Source organism: Leptinotarsa decemlineata, unplaced genomic scaffold (assembly GCF_025532065.1).
Source record: "Leptinotarsa decemlineata unplaced genomic scaffold, Ldec_3_MD MMD2_tig00026328_RagTag_RagTag, whole genome shotgun sequence".
Taxonomy (NCBI): domain Eukaryota; kingdom Metazoa; phylum Arthropoda; class Insecta; order Coleoptera; family Chrysomelidae; genus Leptinotarsa; species Leptinotarsa decemlineata.
The window spans coordinates 16,372,634-16,390,642 of record NW_027412688.1 but is presented as its reverse complement, the minus strand read 5'-3'; the positions used below and the strand labels follow the sequence as shown (position 1 = coordinate 16,390,642).

At 35.0% G+C, this 18,009-nt stretch overlaps 1 protein-coding gene across 1 annotated transcript in view; it reads right to left on the bottom strand.

Moving 5' to 3' along the window:
* The window catches only part of LOC111513788 (putative odorant receptor 71a), a 31,256-nt gene that overhangs the window by 8,003 nt on the left and 5,244 nt on the right, over positions 1-18,009 (bottom strand). Inside the window, exon 2 of the mRNA XM_023170014.2 lies at positions 7,014-7,113. Coding sequence (XP_023025782.2) covers positions 7,014-7,113 — 100 coding nt within the window. The remainder of the gene's footprint in view (positions 1-7,013; positions 7,114-18,009) is intronic.

Sequence of the window (18,009 nt, the reverse complement as noted above, 5' to 3'; positions counted from 1 at the left end):
TTTCGTTCTCCCGCAGAATCCAGTCCTCTCTACTCGGGAATAGTACTTTATGAGGCAGTTCGTAGTTGACAGTTGGAGGCATAAAGTCAGAGGTCATTTCCAGAATGCTGTGACTTCCAATGTCAACCAACAGTCTGTTGCACTCTGCATTGAATTGATTTGTGCAATTGGCAATGTGCACAAGTCTGTATGCAGTCCATCTAGCCTCTCTTTTCAAAAAAATGTGGAGAGGAGGTAGATCTAGAAGGATCTCCATGGCCGCTGACGGTGTGGTACTGATGGCACCACTGAGAGCCAGACAAGCCAGAGAGCTTCGCTTGGGCCGTTTTCTGTAAAGCCTTCGGTCACCAAGCAATTGCACTATACGTGATCATTGGTCTGACAATCATCACATAAATCCAATGGATTTGTTTGGGACCTAAACCCCAAGTTTTACCACACATCCTTCGACATGTCCATAGAGACAGTCTGGCTTTGTGTAAAACTTTTTCCAAGTGAGCGTTCCAGGTGAGTCTTTCATCAAGGACAATGCCAAGATGTTTCACCTCCGTTCCAAATCGAATGACCCCACCATTGGGGGAAAGTGGCGTTAGATCGTTCAAGTTCCTTCTCTTGGTGAAATGATGACGAAGTGCTACATAGTTATTTCAGCATATGTTGATTCGTGTTTTTCCTCAGGAGAAAAATCTGTTTCTTCTTTCGATAATCAAGAATGTTTTTCTTGAAAGGCGATCATTTTTTCTTAAGGTCCTTTTGATGGCAAGGTGCTCTACTTTAGAGTTATTCCAGCATATGTTGACTCGCGTTTTTCCTCGGGAGAAGAATCTATTTCTCTATTCGTAATCAAGGATTTGTTTCTTGAAAGGCGATCATTTCTTTTTAATATTCTTGAGATTTTTTCTCTCAATCTATATTTCGTGGAATTATCTTTCATAAATTTCTAATATTTTGAACAGTTTCTATGCAAACGATTGTTTTTCAGAAAAAGTCACCCACATTTCTGAAAACTTTGTTTTCAGTCTTCATGATCATTTTGGGCAAACCTCGAATTATGACTCATTTATCAGCAGAGGGCTTATCAATAGAAGGCTTTCTGAGCTAAAAATTTGTTGCATTTCGAAATGCTTTATGTCATTCGTAAATGTTTGTACTCCATTCAATATTTTTTTGGGTGGGTGATCGATATGGATAGATCAAATTGATTGGTTTTTATACATATATTAAGGAGACCATGTATGGCTTCTGCTGATGACTTCGTGCATTTGTATTTTTTTTGGCAACGTAGTGTTGTTCATCCTTGCACGTATCTATGTTTTCCTTTTTTTTGAGTGTTATACCCGAATAAATTATGTCTTGGACTCATATCAAGACACTCGATACCCTTCATATCTGTGTGATTTCCTGGAACGTGAAGTGACACAGGCAGCTATAGCTGCTTCCTTGGTAATTTTAGTAGTTCTTTTGTGAACTCCATATCTATTCAAAGTGACCCAAGTTGTTTCAATCTTAAAGAAAGGCAGCGATGATGAAATCGAAAATCACCGACAGACAGTCCCTTTTCTCTTCATAGCTGACGAACAGATACCAATATGTGACACTTGATTCGAACAATGTGTCCGACTTAGAACCAGTTCCATGTGGAGTTTCCCAAGGCTCGATTTGGGGCCCTCTTCCATTCATAATCTATGTAAATTATCTCTGCGCGATATAAATCAAGTTCAATTGAATGTATCATGTATGAACTTATGATTTCGACTTATTGAAAGGATATATTTCAAAAAAGAATAATTTTTGGGATAGAACGTTTTCACTCATGATGCACTGTTTGGAACCTTTGGTGTAGTAATGAATATTACTGGAGTTTTTTCCCAACACCAAATCGTTATTTTAAACACCTCGTGTTTGGATCACCAAGTGATCATCTTCAAAGAGGAAGATTAAAACTAGAAACCAGTTTCTAGAAACTAGTTACTTGGAGATCGAAACACGTGTCGAGGTTTTAACAATAATGATTTGGTGTTGGGAAAAAACTCCAGTAATATTTAGAACGTTTTTGGCCTTCTACTTCTCCATCTTGATACAAAAAATGTGGGAATCTTCCAAAAAAAGGAAAGGGAGCAATAAATTTCAAAAATTAACTCTTTCCAAAGATGTGTAGATCATGAAAAGAAGTAACTTTCATACACGAACTGAAAGAAAACGCCCTTTGAAACAGCTATATTCATATAAACATTCAATTACACGAAAGAAAATTACTTTCGAAACAAATACTTCTATATGAACGCTGATTTATACAAAATACACTTTTCTCTGATCCGTTTGTATTCTAAACATTCGAACAGGATCGAATCCGATACCATTCACAGGATTCCTACACAAGATAATTAATGAAAGAAGTAAAATTTCATACACATGCAACACTGTTATACTCACTGATAGACATCCGATCAAGACATATTTGTGTAGGGTTAATTTTTGACAATAATTGCTTCTTTACTTTCTTTGAAATATATATATATATATATATATATATATATATATATATATATATATATATATATATAGCTGCCTCTGTGATAATTATAGTATATTTTAGTATCGGTGAGTGAGACTTAGTTTATGAGATGAAACTGTTACTACTTCACTGTAATTGAAATAGATCTTATCTTAGATGATAGTTTCGTATATGCAGTCGAGCTACGTTAAAATCAGTCTCGTATACATTGCTGTCTTCGTTAGATCTGTCCTGAATTCATGAGGAGTAACACTTCAAAACTGAAGGTAATCACTTGATTAATTTCAGCGTGGTCCTGCTGCTGAATAAACGATAAACATCTACAAGATTTCTATCGGATATAAGCAAATGTTCGTCGTGATATAAACCATAGCACGCATTTGCAGATTCTTCTAAGTAGGAACTTTGGAAGAGGTGAATGTTTGGAATTTTCAATTCAAAATATTCATTTTCTAAATAAAAAAATCTTCGACAGAGGTTAACAACATCGGGTTGATTTTTATTTCTGTATATTATTGGTTGAAGTTTTTTTCACATATTTCATATCGATAGGTGTCACTTGATATACTTGATCTAGGAATTCCTAATATGTTTTCGATCACAAATCTGGAAGAAAACAATAATGATGAAAATAAAATGAAGACCACCACGAAAGGAACAATTTAGAAGTTTGTTCTGTGACAGGAATAATCAACAAAAATAAAATTGCCGGAATGCGTTTTAAAATCCTATGTGACTATTGAATGGGATGGAATAAGACGAGAATTATTGTTAGGAAGCGTGAACTTAAAAAATCAGCTTACGTGAGAATTGTATATATGTTGAAATCAGAGAGACATTTTGCCCTAGTTGATAGGTATTAATGAAGTCATTAATTGATATTCTCCGGGTAAAACATATTGAATCAACGCAGTAACTCATCTGGGCAAACAAGAAATCCGTGTAAGATTCTCCACAAAACTTTTAATTTTTTTAGATTATAAGAAAATTTCCAAAGGAAACACAATAAAAATTCTGGACTTCTTTATAAAAATATTGGGGTAATTATCAAGTTCACCTTGATGAAAGAGATGGTCTAATTTACTCTGTTACGCAGATTTTGCATTGGTGTATTCAGTAGAAAATGTTTCAAGAATGAATATCATCAACATGAAATCATGATTATTTGCGTCACATGTCAATCAATTATTTTTTCGAATATAAACCAAAATAATCCTGTAATATTATTATCTTCATACACTTTTGATATCTATACGGCAGGGATCTGAAATAGTACCCTGTGAAGCTCTATTTCCAATATTTTATTACTTATCCACCAAATGAATGACAGGTCCTGATTTCCCAGAGAAATATGATTATGAATGACAAAGTACATTCCTGGTTTGATGAAAAATAACAATTATGGGATGTTTGAAGGTGATTGACAATGTTTCGTGATGAATTTCACTAGTTCGGACTTCCATTGTCTACTATATAAAATGATTTGAAATCCCTGAAACAAGTAAAAAAGAATAATTAAAAAAGAATAGTTGAAAATAACAATTATATTAAGCAACAATAAACCTGAAATGAAATGATAGTGAAATAACCTACAAGTAAAAATATAATAATTGAATAAATAAATATTAAAGGAATGATGATCGGGTGATGAGTCATCACCCGAAGACGATTGTAGATACCAACAATCGAAACGTCGTGAACTAACGTGACTTGGAATCTCTACACCTTTTTATTTTTTTATTATTTTCTTTTTTCATTCCTTTAATATTTATTTATTCAATTATTATATTTTTACTTGTAGGTTATTTCACTATCATTTCATTTCAGGTTTATTGTTGCTTAATATAATTGTTATGTTCAACTATTCTTTTTTAATTATTCTTTTTTACTTGTTTCAGGGATTTCAAATCATTTTATATAGTAGACAATGGAAGTCCGAACTAGTGAAATTATGGGATGATTCCGAAGATTAGGCGACTAATCTACTTTATACAAAGTACCTTACACTTTATATTGAAAAGGTTATATATATATATATATATATATATATATATATATATATATATATATATATATTTAACGTCATAACGATGTCATCGATGACATAAGTAGATCAAACTTATTCCGTGACATAAAAATTCTTTCGTGTAATTCAATGTTTATATGAAAGTAGCTGTTTCAGGAGGGTTTTTTTCTTCCAGTTCGTGTCTGAAAGTTACTCATTTGCGTGATCTACACATCCATGTATAGAGTTACTTATTTCAAAATTGACTACTTCCTTCTTTTCTTTGGAAGATTCCCACATTTTTTTGTATCAACATGGAGTAGTAGAAAGCTGAAAACTTTCCCAAAAATACCTTACACTTGTTTCCGTATAAAATTGAAAAACATCTGCAGTGTGTCACATCTATAATGAAGATACCCCTGTATTTCAGTAATTTTTGTGAGTAGAGATTTGATTTTTGGTACAGGCACAGACCTGTTCACAATACTTAGTCCAAGTATCAACCTCAAACCCATGTGCACTGTTTAGAACCATTGGTTTAGTAATGAATATTACTGGATCTCCCTTTTGAAGATGATAAGTTGGTGATCGAAACACGTATCGAGGTGTTGAAATAATGGTTTGGTGTTAGGAAAGAGTTCCAGTAATATTCAACCTCAAACCCAGCCTTCTGCGATCCCGCAAAATGGCAAATTCTCGATATTTTGCTTCGAGTTAGAGATACTAAAATAAGTTATTTGAATTAGTTGCTCAGAAATCAATTTTGACGCTACATACCGAATTTCAACCCAAAATTCTGAATTTGAATTGTTTTGTAATTTTCATATATTCAAGTTCGATTATCGATCAATAGTTCCGAATAAGAAGCTACGGAAATGATAAAGTGGTCGAAATAGAATCAAATGTATTGAAATAACTGAAATTAAAATTAATACATTTTATCAAATGTAAGTTAATCGAATTCATTCTCCTGTACTAGCCTGTCTCCAATGTTGGTAAATTTTTTAGTTTTTTGTTGTATATGATTGGTTTCGTATTTGCCTAATTCAATTTCATATTTTGTGTGTCAACAGTTTTCAATTTGGGCTAGAGTGTCATGGAAACGAATGGACTGTTTATACACCAAATGTCAGTTTGAAAGTAAATGCGTCAAAAGCAGTAACAAAATTCCTATTGAACATCTGAATTTACGAAAAAAAATTGAAATAATAAGGTTGTTTGGTGATGGTGTTAGGAGTAGCAGATAAGTTGCTCAAGAATTCGACAGAAGACATCCGCAACTAAATCGTATTCGACATGAAACGGCAGCCTCCGTTGAAAAACTCATTACTTAAGCTCATGATATTATTTTTGTAGGTTTGTGTTTAGAAAGAACCATTAATTGAAAATCGGATAATGGAAATTAGAAAAAAAAATCGAATTCGGTACGTAGGGTCGAAATCGATTTCAAGCAGTTTTTCGAAATAACTTGTTTTGGTATCAACACGAGAATTTACCCTTTTCGCAGAAACGCAATAGGCTAGGTTTAAGGCTTTCACTTGAGTTAAGTATTGCGAAAAGTGCGGCCCATGAAGGTCTATGCTTGTACCAAAAATCAAATATCTGCTTTCAAAAATGACTTAAATACAGGGGTTTCTTCATCTAAAGTTAATAAATACAATTGATTCACACCAATACTAAGCATAAAAATCAAAGGCATTCATTTTCCATTGAATGTATGGAATATATTTTTAAACTGATGCACTAAATGTTTTCAAATTCTGAAGTATTGAATTATAATTTCGTGATACCTTATAAGAGAACGAATCTTAAAATATATTATGTACATTTTCACGACATATGATTTGTTTCATCATGTTAATGGCTCTATTATATTTAGCTATTTTGGTTCACTCAATTCATAAGATATACGTTGTCGTCTTCTGATTCTATGAATGAATCATAGATTTGCTTTTTTATTCGAATACTGCCTAAAATCGAATATTTTTTCATTCGTGGTCATATATTCATTCATAGCGGTTCAATTTCTCAAATGTAAACCCTGAATTGCAATTTATCGTCATCCAGTAATTTTTGAAATGTTACCTTCAATGTTGCTGTTTTTATTCACAAATGAAAAGTAGCTTGATGTGCAAATAATTGGTATTTTTTATCGTCATGAAATTATATTATTTGGAACAAAACTGACATTGTGATTTTTCGTTTCTGAAGATTATTTTCGAATACATTTTCGAATTCACAAGCTTGATATATAGTAATCCCTATTTCTGAATCAGTTCAATGATTTCAGAATACTTTTTATAGATATTCAATATACTTAGTCGTTTTGCTTTGAGGTGTGAATGCTATCTCATCTGAACTAAATTATTTGAATATTTTAATGAATTTTTTCATTCATAGATTCTTCACGTGAATGAATAAATTGTTTTCTTATTGAAAATATAATGTACGTTCGACAATATTCAACCATTTAACTAAAAAGAAGAATCTCACCACACTCATCTGATATAACGAGCAACAAATCAAAACTTCTCCTCCAAAAAATAGAACAAAAATACTTGTTTCGTGAAATTTTTCTATTTCCTTCGATAATCTGAAACAAATAAAAAAATCATTCATCCATAAATATCATGAACCTGTATATAACGAGAGATTAATGTTAACAAAAAAATTATATCCGTTGTTGGGTTCAAATACACTATCAGTGTATGATTAAATGATAATATTTTTTTGTGACATCATACATCTTTTATCACAATTGTATAAGTTTTTTGAATCTCAAATGGTCAGTAGACCAAATTTGATAAAAATGAGTATTTTTTAAATTTTCAGTCATATCTCCTTAAATTGAACGCCAAATATGGAAGGGAAAAAATGACATCTGTAATAACAAATTTTTCAAAAATCAGAAGTCAATAGAATGAAAATTATGGAACTAAGTATTTTTCAAATTTTTAGGCATTTTTCTGTAAATCAAATCCCAAATAAAAGAGAAGATAACAAATGACATCACTAATAACAAACTTTTCCAAAATATAGGCTTGGAAGGATATGAAACTGAAGTATTGGCAATCACTGTATTATCACAATATATTTATCTTCTATTGAACAAACTTTTCAACGTCATATCCCTTCGCGAAAACTGTAGTTTTCCGTTCTGTCGGACGGTAGCACAAGTAATTCATTCCACTCAATGAATCACCCGCTTTGGGAACGCTTTTTATGACAATATCTGAACGAAAGTAACGATTTACTTCAAAAAAAGTTTCAAAAAAAGACAGTGTTCCAATCCTTCTTCGTTGTTCCAGGCTATCAAGGATGCTTGTGATGGTTGCGTCACCAATCAGGGAATTGAATAAAATCTAGAAATTTCAGAGTTTGTTCAGCAGCGGCGTTCCATATATGTGAGCAATATTCGAAATCTAGCCTAATTTGAGCTTCATATAAATCTGTTCAAAATCTGTTTTTCCGTTAACCAGCTGTCGCTCGCACCCCTATGAACGACAACCTTCAGGAGCCAAAACTTGTGCGAGTTAAGGATTAACGAGATCTTACCTATTAACGTGTGATTCCTAACACGTGAGATTCCTAACACATATAGCTTTTGTGCAACATTCTGGTTTAGAATACAGTTTCAAATTTCAAAGAAGCCTACTTTAGTGTTCAGTTCAATGTAGCTATGAATTGTGTGACATGGTATCCGGTTTCGATACATTCATCTTCTATGAGAAACCTGGTGCTTGAATTTTCGTAGAATCAAATTCTACTTGGTTTTCATCTCCCCAAGGTGTAATTTTGTATAGATCTTCACAGAGATATGAAACTATTTTTGGCGTAGATGTGCTTTGGTAGCATCCAAATGAAGAGACGAGTGATTCATCGTCAGCAAGGCAAACTATTGTATTTGTTTTTTTTTCCAATGGATTGATGTATGAGAGAAAAAAGAATAGAGATAAAATGGTCTCATATGGAACACCAGTGTTAAGGGAGAAAGCATTTGATGATGAGAAGATGAAAAGGAATTTGATGACGTCAAAGAGTATAGTATTTTCTCCTGTTGGTAAGAGAGGTCACTACGGAGAAATGGAATTTCCGAAGTTATATCTTAATCGGTAGTAGAAGTCTTGTTGAAGAAAGTAGTCTTCATCAACATTCATTGATCTAACAAAACTTGGTTATACTTCAACACGAACTGGACAAAATGATATTGCTTTTTCGACTTTTACTACTGAATAAGACAAATTTTCACAGAGGATCTACTGATGCATCAAAAAACTGAAAAAATGTGAGAGGTTGGATTTGTCGTTGGATATATCGAATAAGTTGTGTAATGAATTGATGACCTTATTTTAATTTTTTTCACCAGAAAATTCTTAAGTGATTGCTGGAGATGTTCCTATTTAAGCACGAAATATTCCTATCTGTACTGATATAACCAATTGAAATTGGTATGGCAACCATCTTAATTTTCGTATTTTTGAACTTTTTTCCTGCTGAACATAGTCCACCATCATTGGAAGACCGCCATAGTGGATTAAGAGTGGATTTTTTGTATTCCATTCAGCAAACTATTTCATTTGATACCAATAACATAGAGAACAACGATTGAGAATGATGGAGAATAAATATATATATATATATATATATATATGATGTGTTGTTTTTCCGGGTGTTCATCCGTTGTGTACTATTCGATAGTCGACGTTTCGCCATCATCTCAGATGGCATTATTAAGACGAGTTACTGCTTCGCTTCGAGAGGTGTAACTGATGTTAGGTTCTTCTTGTGGTGTTTTTATATGGTTTCGCTTGCGTAAGTTGTATGGATTTGTTACCTGTTTTTCCACCTGAATGTTGTTGATGGCTTTTGGCAGTTCTCCTACCTGTTTTTCTACCTGAGGGTTGTTAATGGCTTCTGGCGGTTCTCCTACCTGCGATGGTTCATTATCAATTTGTGGTTGTCTTTGGTGGTTGTTTTTAATTAATAATTATGGTTGTCTTTGGTGGTTGTTTTTAATTAATAATTATAATTAAAAACAACCACCAAAGACAACCACAAATTGATAATAATTATGGTTGTCTTTGGTGGTTGTTTTTAATCATTAATTATAATTAAAAACAACCACCAAAGACAACCACAAATTGATAATGAACCATCGCAGGTAGGAGAACCGCCAGAAGCCATTAACAACCCTCAGGTAGAAAAACAGGTAGGAGAATTGCCAAAAGCCATCAACAACATTCAGGTGGAAAAACAGATAACAAATCCATACAACTTACGCAAGCGAAACCATATAAAAACACCACAAGAAGAACCTAACATCAGTTACACCTCTCGAAGCGAAGCAGTAACTCGTCTTGATAATGCCATCTGAGATGATGGCGAAACGTCGTTAACTTATTAATGATTATAAAACAAAAATTCAACGATTGAAAATAATTTTGGAAGTTTTTTCAAAAGCACATAAAGATAGAGAAAATATCGAGATCAGCACAAATTTGTTTTATAACTCTGTCACAATGGTGGGCCTCCCCCACCATTATGACATAATAATTGCTATCTTGAGGGGGAGCAGTCCTCAATATTCAGTACGACGAGTCAACTCATCGAGAGCAGTCAAGCTAAAAAATCACACTCCAGCAAGCTAGCAAGCAGAATACTGAGTAAGTTATCAATATAATTTTTATATTAACTAACTTTGTATCATTCTACATTTTCAGAATGGAAGGATATACACAGGAGCTCAACAACGCTGTGTAGTCGATCCTGCCGGTGGACAACCCCAATGAACGGGTCTTTGAGGAGGAGCCAACAGCTTCAGGTGGTGTACGACCCCGTCGAGAGAGAAGCCCTGACTTATTCGAAGACAACTCACGGGTTGTCTCAAAAGTTAATCGACAACCTGCAGCAAGGGTTGGTCCTATTAAAAAGTACAGAAGTACTTGCAATAAGACTAATCCTTATGCAGGTAGTCGGTTCACCGCTCGGAAGAGCATGAGACCCACCACACCGCTCGTACCAGCAGTGGAATCACCGAGGGTGTCTTCTCCGGAGGTTGAGGACATCCTGTTGATCCCGACGACGATGGTGATGCCGCTCTTACCACTACCATCAACCCCGGCGGCTCAACAAGTGTTACTGTCACACCCTATCGGAGAAGTTAATGACAAAGTGCAAACTTTTTTTACAGAGGTGTAAGAAAGTAGATCTAGCTTCCCGATCTAGTGAGGCTGCGTTGGCTAGCATTTTCCGCCAACAGGCTGAAATTGCTAGCCGACGGAGGAAACTATTGAAAGAAATGGCCAAACTAGATCGAAAGAATGCATCTCTGGAGGAAAGGCGAAAAATAGAGACCTATTCGATAGAGATGTATAAAAATACATTTAGAGACAATAGAGACATTTATAGACAATTGGTCAGGTTAGGTTCAATAGAATAATTTTAGGTTAATTAGGAATAATAAATTATGGTAACTTTAAGTTCATATTTGTAATTTTAGGAGAAAAAAAAGGAGTGAAATAAAGAGTGTACACTGTTTTAATTTGGTACACATTGAACAATGCGATGGTTGGGGCATTATTCTTCACTTCTGCATATTTCATTATTTCATAAAAAATTAGAAAGTTAGTCGTTGAGTAATATGGTCAATCCTATGGAAACAGAATAGAAATTCTATGTTCCTCGGAGCAAATGAGAAAGTTAGTCGTTGTATAACATGGTCAATGCTATGGAAACAGATGAGAAATTCTATGTTCCTCGGAACAAATGAGAAAGTCATTCGTTGCATAATATTGTTAATTATATGGAAACGAAAGAAATAAATCAATCCGTGAATAAAACGGCCGCCCGCAGGGCAAGCTCCCGATTCATGATGAGTGAATAAGTGGTGAGTTATTGAGAATGCAACCTCTTATATATGATTTGTAGAAGGAGGAGGTAGAGGAGGGGGTGGTGTAGAGAGTAAACGTATTGGATACATTATTATAAAAATCTCGAAAATTGAAATTTTTTTTCGACCCATGAATGGAATTGATTTGCGGTCGTGAATTTAATCAATCCGCGAATAAAACCGCGGAGCACGGATAATCCGCGCCCGCAGATTATCCGTGCTCCGTGGTTTATTTCGCGATTTAATTCGAAAGGCGGCTGCAAATCAATTCAATTCGCGGGTCGAAAAAATATTTCAATTCTCGATATTCTATAATAATGTACTTAATAAGTTTACCCTCTCCACCACCCCGTTCACTACCCCCACCACTACCACCTCCTTCTACAAATCATATATAAGAGGTTGCATTCTCAATAACTTACCACTTATTCACTCATCATGAATCGAGTAATTCCAGTGGAAGCTGATTCGATAAGTGAGCCTCATTTTGAATCTCCCGAGGGTTCCTATGGAGATATTCAGGTTGAAGATATAACTTCAACGTGTGCGGGTGATGACGGAGGGAGTGGTGACGACTTCGATGGATATTCAGACACCAGCATAGATTCAAATGATGAACGACTACAATATTTCCAATATGACCTGACGAATATGGCCACTTTGATGACCCAATGGATCCAGATGCTGATTTTGGAGTTATGAATAGATTTTTTCTGATCGTTAGTTCAGCCAGCCCCGACACGGAATGGGAGCCGTTGGATGAGCAAGCCGGAGAACAAAATCTCAATGACCCCCCAGAAATCATTGAGATACCTGATTCTCCGGATTCTGACAGTCATCATAGATGATGACTAAAATGGTTAGGTTAGGTTAGTTTTCTCGGAGTGCACATAATCTGGTTGGTGCACACGGAATACTGCGTGGTTTGGGGAAGTGTTCAACCCAACCTCATGTATATATATTTTTTGAAAATAAATTGGATAAGCATTATCCGCGATTTGTTTCGTGGATTTGAAAATTCATACTCATACTTCTTGTCTGCTCATTCTCGTAATGAAATTATGTTATGTTCATTTGTTCATCATATGAAAATTATTATCCTCACATCAAACATTGCATAACTCCCACCTATCCCCACCTATCACCCTCTCCACTTGAAGAGTATAAATGTAGGAGTTTCTCAATGTAATATTCAGTTGAGCAGCTATTGCCAGCATGTCAACAACTCAGGAAACTGATTCCACGACCGGACTTCAGTTGGTGTTCGTCTACCCTTCGTCTTGGTGTTGATGAGAAATTCAGAACAATCAAAAGGAAGGTTACTGATGCATCTTCATCGATTGTCACTGAATTCAAAGAAAAGAAACAATCGAAAAGTGGTGTGCGAGAGAAAAAACCGACAACGAAAAGTGACAGATCGAAGAGGAAGACAGAAAGTGTACCTAAAGAAATGAAAGGTGATTTGAAAGCTGAATCGCTATCTTCCTTCAGTGCACTACATCGGTTTGGAGATATGAAAAAGAAAGCAAAATGCCGCCTTGTGAAGGCACAGATGGCTATTGCTGAACACGAAAAGAGTCAGCGAGCTAATAATGTCAATAAGGAAACTCTTCAAGCATTAGATGCCAAGATTGCAATAGCGAAGGTTGGATTGGTTAAAATGTGAAGATATGCTGATGAACTCCGTTCAAAAATTGTGAAAGATAACCAATTCAATCAACGTTCGAGAATGCAAGCTCAGGTAGAGCGTGAGGACTCGACTCAACTTTATGAGACGGCATTATCAGTGAGAGATAATTGACGAAAAGAGTTGGAGAGTGCATTTCAAAGTGACATCGATTAGTTTTGGGTTTTCAATATTGTGAGTTGAAAAAATACAAGCGGAAATGGAGTATACAATTAATTTAGTTTGTTATACACAGAACGTTGCAAATGGTTGGAGCATCGTTTACCGCTGAAACATTTTTTCAATTCACTTACATATGATTAAAATGAAATCAGTAATGAACTTTAACATTACTTCATTCATAAATACATTAGTAGATACATTTAAATCATATTTGATTCATCAATCCAAGAATTCTGTTCGCTAGAAAGGCCTAACCACTTTACATATACTTTATTTTTTCTTCTCTTCAACACCTCTCCAATCAGGATTTTCGGTTCGCAATAATTCTTCTTCGTAAAAACATCCTCTAATAGGTTGTTCATCCATATCTTCAAGATTATAGGTTGTGGGGGCGGTTTTATTGATTTTAACAATCTTGAAAAGCTTCGTGGTAAAGTTCGCAGTGCAAGACTTTTCAAAAATATTTTTGTACTTGCTTATACCTACAATATCATTCAATCGGAATATAGGTTTACTTCGTTTTCCTCCAATTCTTTGATACCTTTGAATTTCAATTTTGTTGAAACCCCGATTCAACATTGATGGGTGCCATACCTATTGCACGATGAACTTTATTGTTATATCTACTAGTTATAGTTGGAAGAATATCAAGCCATTTCTGGTGACCTCTCATCGAAAATTCCTTGTATTGTACGAATCACTCTTTCTGCTATAGCCGCCTTCTTTGTGCTAAATGTTGAATAATAATTGATATTATATTCTCGCATGAGAGATGAGAAGCTTTTATTGGAAAATTCTTTCCCTTGATCGCTTTGTATATGTTTGGGGGAAAACTTGGCTGCAGTCAGTACATTTTTCATTGCATTAGTTATTGTACTACCTGTTTTATCTTCAACTGCTACAGTCCACAGATATTTTGTGTAACAATCAATCACTACAAGTATATATCGGTATCCTCTATTACTTTTTGCGTAAGGTTGTAGTTCACCTAGATCTATTTGCCATAGATCTGCAGAACCTTTGATGGTGGTTATACTTCTGCGAAAATTACGTCTTCAATCCACACCCAAATTCATTAACAACTTGTCGTTTAATCACTCATTTCGTTAGTCATTCTATTTCAATACGATCGAAGAGAAAAGGTGATGATGTTACTGCATTGAATGATGATGTGACAGTGATCATTACTTGTGAATATGTTAATATATTATACCTTCTTCACGTATGCCCAGCTGACTTTGAAGCTATCAATAGTCGTAAGCGAGCAACTAACTCTTTCGGTGAATTCCAGTACACATAATTCACAGGTTAACAATTCACTTCTACTTCTTATTGGATATTGTGGTGACTCTAATAGAGGTTTGATAACTTCAAGAAATTTTTTAGAATTTGTCTTTTCATTACCATTCTTTAAATGATATTGTTCATATGGAGCATTCGTTATTTTCAATATTTTAGAATATACTTGACGAATTTATTCATTATCAACATCTTGCGGATTCTTCAAAAAGATCATATCATACAAATCTGGATTACTTTCGCATTCATATTTTTTCACTTTATTAGCATCCCAAAATGAAATGTTTCCATCTTTGAAATGTACCTGTAGACTTCCCATTTTCAGCTTTTGTTTAATAGGATGTATACGTACACCAAATGTTCCATTATATGCTGGATTTCTAGATTTTATATTATTCAAATGTTTCGCTAAAACATCTTCACGACTTTCATTCATATCAGGTGAGGAGTCAAGATCCCGGGAATCGATGTGGGACGATGATGGTGTTCCGAATAGAGTTGTTGCCATATCGTCTTGAAGTGTGTTCGTGTCACTATTCACAGATGATACACTACCAAAACATTGTTTTTTTCCTATTGGAGTACTCGTGAGATTATTAGTAGATTGAATATTTCCATGGTTTGACGATAACACTGATGATTTCAAAGTAGCATTTGATGATAAAATATCTAATGGTTTCGTTATGGGTTCATACAATTTTCGAGTGTCGTACGATTTTCAATATTATCATTTTTCATAGAGTTGAATTTCTGCCTGACAGCTTCTGTTGTCTCATCTAGCTGACGTTTCAAATTCATTTCATTGTTTTTATTTTCAGAATCACTTTTTGGATTCATATTGTCTTTTTTAAAATTATAGCTTAATTCGCTGAAGTGACCTCTACAATATTCAGTGATCAATTAAATTTGAATAACAAGATCATGGATATATATAAAACTATCGAATCCTTCACGATTGGCCGCGGTGGTAGTGCGTCCGACTCACGATCGGAAGGTCGTGTGTTCGATTCCCGCTTCGACCAGATATTTTTCTCGAGAGAATTTATCTGGTTGATGCTGGAATGATTCTGCAACCGTGTTAGGAATCACACGTTAAAAGGTAAGACCTCATTAGTCCTTAGCTCGCACAAGTTTCTCAACTTCTGAGAGTTGTCGTTCGTATGGGGGCGACAGCTGATTAACGGAAAAACAGATTTTAAACAGATTTTTTTAAACAGATCTACCTTCATCTATTTTCCTGTCCTTTTCAACGACTAGAAATCCATATTGGTCCTCCCATCATTTAACACACATCATTGAATGTTACATCGGGTGATACATGATCTGGATAAATGTGGTATACATTCGTCTCATCTTGTTTGAACATTATGATGAAATTGATATTGTCACGCACTAACTGTTTGGGTACCCGTGAATATGTCTGTGTGAGATAAAAACAATCAACATCCTTATGACGTCCCATACAGAAATATGATCTAATAATATCCCGCTTTCCACATATCACATCATCGAAAATTAAAACAGAATTAAGCTTAGCATCGGAGGGTTCCACTATTTCTACATTATTGCTGAATATATAAAAACGTAATCCTTTTATATGTTCCTAAACATTTCGCAAGTACTGATATTTAGGTTGATTGAGTGATTTCGAATAGAGATACACATTTCTAAATCTCAGTCCTTGTGGATGTGTTGATAGCGATATCATTTCATTCGTCTTTCCACAAATGAGTCCCCACACTGATGATGGAAGTAGTGGACCATGTCTGAATACTCTTTGTCCATTCAATCCACACCCAAATTTCTCATCTAGATTATCTACAGCAAACGTTTCTTTCTGTTTTACAATGCGAATCGTGCCGTGGTTGGAGACTGTGTAAATGTTATTAGCTTATTCATTTCAATGTGTACCATCGAACGATACGGACGTATTGAAAGTGATCGTAAAATCAGAAGAGGTTGTGGTTTTGTCAATGATTCAATAAACAAAGTTCCTTTCGAATTACATATACCCGGAGGTTATCAATACTGTGGACCGGGTACAAAATTGAAACAACGTTTCGCTCGCAACGATCCTGGAATCAATAAATTAGATACTGAATACAAAAAAAACACGATATGCAATATTCTAAGCATTCATCCGATCTCATTCAGCTGTCAAAGAACTTGAATACAGCGCTTGGGATAGGGTTGAATCAAAGGACGCGAGTATTGGGGAAAGAGCAGCTGCATTACTTTTCACCAACATTATGAAAGCAAAAAGACATATGGGCATGGGTTGTACCACCAATAAGAAAAAAAGTAGGAAAAAACAAACGAAGAAAAATAAAATTAGAAAAGTTGCATTTGGTGCTGGGATAGTTCATGAAGTTCGAAATGTATTGAAGAAAGCTGGCGGGGATCAATCAATTTGTGACAAAAAATAGCAAAAAAGCTATCACTGTGTCATTGCAGGCGGCACTACATACCTCAACGCTGCCGGTGGAAAGAAGAAAATCCGAAAACCACGCATAATTCCCATTCCCAAGATCGGTGGACTATCACCACTGATACCAATTTTTGCTGGACTAGGGAGTTTGGTGGGAGCCGCTGCTGGAACTACCAAGACCGAGAATTCAGCAAAAGCCAACAGAGTGGCTTTAATGGAAGCCAATCGCCACAAGGAGGCTGTAGCATTGGGCAAACGCGGTAGTGGAATATACCTTGAACCGTATATTTAAAACCATACAAACCCACAAACAAAACAAAAAACGAATTGATTTCCTACCTCAGACGCCTCTCACCGATATCGATCTCAATTATTATGCACAAAAAATGAAAATTCCATATTTTCGTTGTGTTTTTATGCGTGACAGATTACCCTCTTCAGGTCCAAGACAAAACCAGACAGCTATTGTCAATTTAGATGCAATAAGTGGACCAGGAACACATTGGGTGGCATATAAATGTGGGAAAGAAGTCGCATATTTCGATAGTCTTGGAGATCTACCCAATTGACTCGATTCTTTCGAAAATGTTCGAATGTAAAAATCAAATATAACTATGATCGTCAGCAGAAATTTAATACAGTTCTCTGTGGTCACTTGTGCTTACAGTTTCTCTCTGAATAATTTTCCAAATAAAAAATGGATACAACACCAAAACTGGATCGGGAGGCTATCAAGGGAATGGGGTTTTTACTTGAAATGTTTTCAAAATATGGTACCTTGAAAAAGTTATGCTTGCAAATATGCCCAAGGAAGTGATACTTGCATGTGTTGCACATGAGATTGCATATGTTTGGGAAAAGTTACCCAAACATCTACAAAATGACATCGACATAATGAAATATAGATATTGTTACGAACACCACCCCGATGAAGATTCAGGTTCGGATGTGAATGAGGGTCCTATGCCTCGAAAATCTGTATGTTGCATTTGCAATATAGAGGATATGAATATCGGTATCAATA